Here is a 2,283-nt window from a genome sequence, read left to right as displayed (position 1 = left end):
AAGTTACGCGTTTCAATAAGGCAAAACATTTGCTAGAACATTTGGGAATCGTGAAAAATTCATAGAAAAAGTTATAAGCAAAAAACTGATTTTTAGGGGTGCTTCATAAAAAATGCCTCAAATGTACATACAAATCAAAAGATAGAAATTTTGTATGTTCGGCAAAGTTGTTTCTAGTGAAAATGTCTACAACTTCTCTGAACAAACATATTTTTTTGGTTTACAAATGAAAAAGATAGAAATCGCTTCTCACTTTTAGGGGGATTGATCACAAAACTGATTTTTCCATAAATTAGGGCTTATTTTATAGAAAAACTTTGCCGAAGACACCAAAGATCAAAAATCATGTTTTCAAGGTCAAAACAATTTCGATCACGTTTTTATGCCTTCCGCAACAGTGTGCACCGCATGGGTCGGGTTGACAGCTGTGGAGAGAATCCGAGGGGTGCGCTGATGCGGAGCAAGGTGCATTGTATCGCCACACTCCTCCTCAATGCACAGTAGTGTAGTGAATACGAGCCGAATAGAATTGAGTAAAATCGAATCACCTTTACGTAGTTTACGTTGAGTGTGTATTGATGACAGATACTGAAATGAACTCAAGGGAAGAAAAAGAAGCGAACGGATCGATATAAATTTCCCTTCAGTTATATGACGAGTGTTACGAAGAACGGTCGACGTATAGAATAATAATTTTATTTTTGTTAATAATAATAGTAGATTTCGAATACGACAAGTAGCTTCGGGGTTACTGCTACAGGCCAAGTGCTTCACTGAACTGCTTGTGCATGGTTGGTCCCAGCGGCTTGGTCATCTTGGTCATATTCTCATTTGGGCAATACTCTAATTCGATGACCTTCTTGCTGAAATGCTGACTAACTGCTGGACGAACTTCTGTCTCGTGTCGATATGCTTCGACTTCCGGCTTGCCCTTTAACATTTGACGAAGGACAAACAGCCGTGATTGTCCTCGCGGATCACCGTTGGCTGCGCTTGAGATTGACCGAGATGGCTGAGTAGCTTCCTTAGCCAGACGGCCTCCTGGCAGGCCTCGCTCAAGGCCACATACTCGGCCTCCATGGACGAGAGCGTAACGCTGCCCTGCTTCCTACTTGCCCTCGAAATTGCCGAACCGCCGAAGAAGAACACCATTCCGGACGTTGACTTCCGATCCTCCGGATCGCCGGCCCAGGCGGCATCCGAATAGCCGTTTAACTGCTGACTTGGATCACCGCCGAACACCAGATAGTAGTCACTGGTCTGCTTCAGATAACGTAACGTGCGCTTCGCGGCCGTCCAGTCCCGTTGAGTTGGACCACAGAACTTACTGCCAAGAATGGCTGTGGTGTTGGCGATATCGGGGTGAGCCACGACTGCCAGATACAGAAGACAGAAACCCAGCTTGACCATTTGGCTATTGAATTTTTCGTTCCAGCAGCGCGGTGACTGCTTCAGCCCGTACAATGATTTGAGGAGCTTGCATGCCATGTTCGGAGGATCCTGGACTCCTTCAGGGACTTCGATGTAGATTTCTTTCTTGAGTTCTCCATTTAAAAACACAGTTTTGACGTCCAGTTCTATTCCAGGCGAGAATAGAATCGCTTGTGGACGCCTACCACCAGCACAGTCCGGATGGTTGACAACTTAGCAACTGGTGCATACGTTTCTTCAAAATCCACGCCCTGACGTTGTAGGAAGCCCTTCGCTACCAGTCGAGCCTTGTAACGTACGGCCTGGCCATTCTCATCCTCATTCATTCGAAATACCCACTTGGACTTTAGGGGCTTCACGCCGCGTGGACAGGACGTCATCTTCCACACGTTATTCGCCTTCATGGATCGTAGCTCATCATCAGTTATCACAATCGCTCCGCCCCTCGATTTCACTGAAGCACTTGGGTACATCTGAGGAATACGAGCCATCAAAAGTTGCTCTGTTACCAGTGAAAAAAATCAACAACTTGTCGGCGCTCCCGTTCGCTACGCCTCAACGTCGGTTGTCCTTCGGACTCGAGTTGTTCTGAATGCGAAGGGAGCGCCCCAGTTTCGTCCACATCGGAAACGTCTTCGTCATCAGTGAGGAACTCATCATTACGAGCTTCAATCGAGCCGTTTCGATATCGGTATCCGGTATTGGTAACGGTTCATGTAGATCCTGAGTGACTTCCTCCTCGTGACTCGCTGTTGAGAACATCCGTGAGTTCCGGTACGAACCGGACCAAAACGTTAAGTTTGGCGGATGGTTCGTTCGTTACGAGGATTTGTTCCCCAAGGACGCCGTTCG

The 2,283-nt window shown here is 46.8% G+C and overlaps 1 protein-coding gene across 1 annotated transcript; it reads right to left on the bottom strand.

The window, feature by feature from the left end:
- Positions 1-933: 933 nt before the first annotated feature.
- LOC134288864 (uncharacterized) lies at positions 934-1,488 on the bottom strand. The gene has a single exon (XM_062854778.1). It carries the CDS (start codon positions 1,486-1,488, stop codon positions 934-936), a length of 555 nt encoding a protein of 184 aa, XP_062710762.1.
- Positions 1,489-2,283: the final 795 nt, after the last annotated feature.

The sequence above is a fragment of the Aedes albopictus genome, chromosome 1, assembly GCF_035046485.1.
Source record: "Aedes albopictus strain Foshan chromosome 1, AalbF5, whole genome shotgun sequence".
Taxonomy (NCBI): domain Eukaryota; kingdom Metazoa; phylum Arthropoda; class Insecta; order Diptera; family Culicidae; genus Aedes; species Aedes albopictus.
This window is presented reverse-complemented; position numbering and strand designations above follow the sequence as displayed.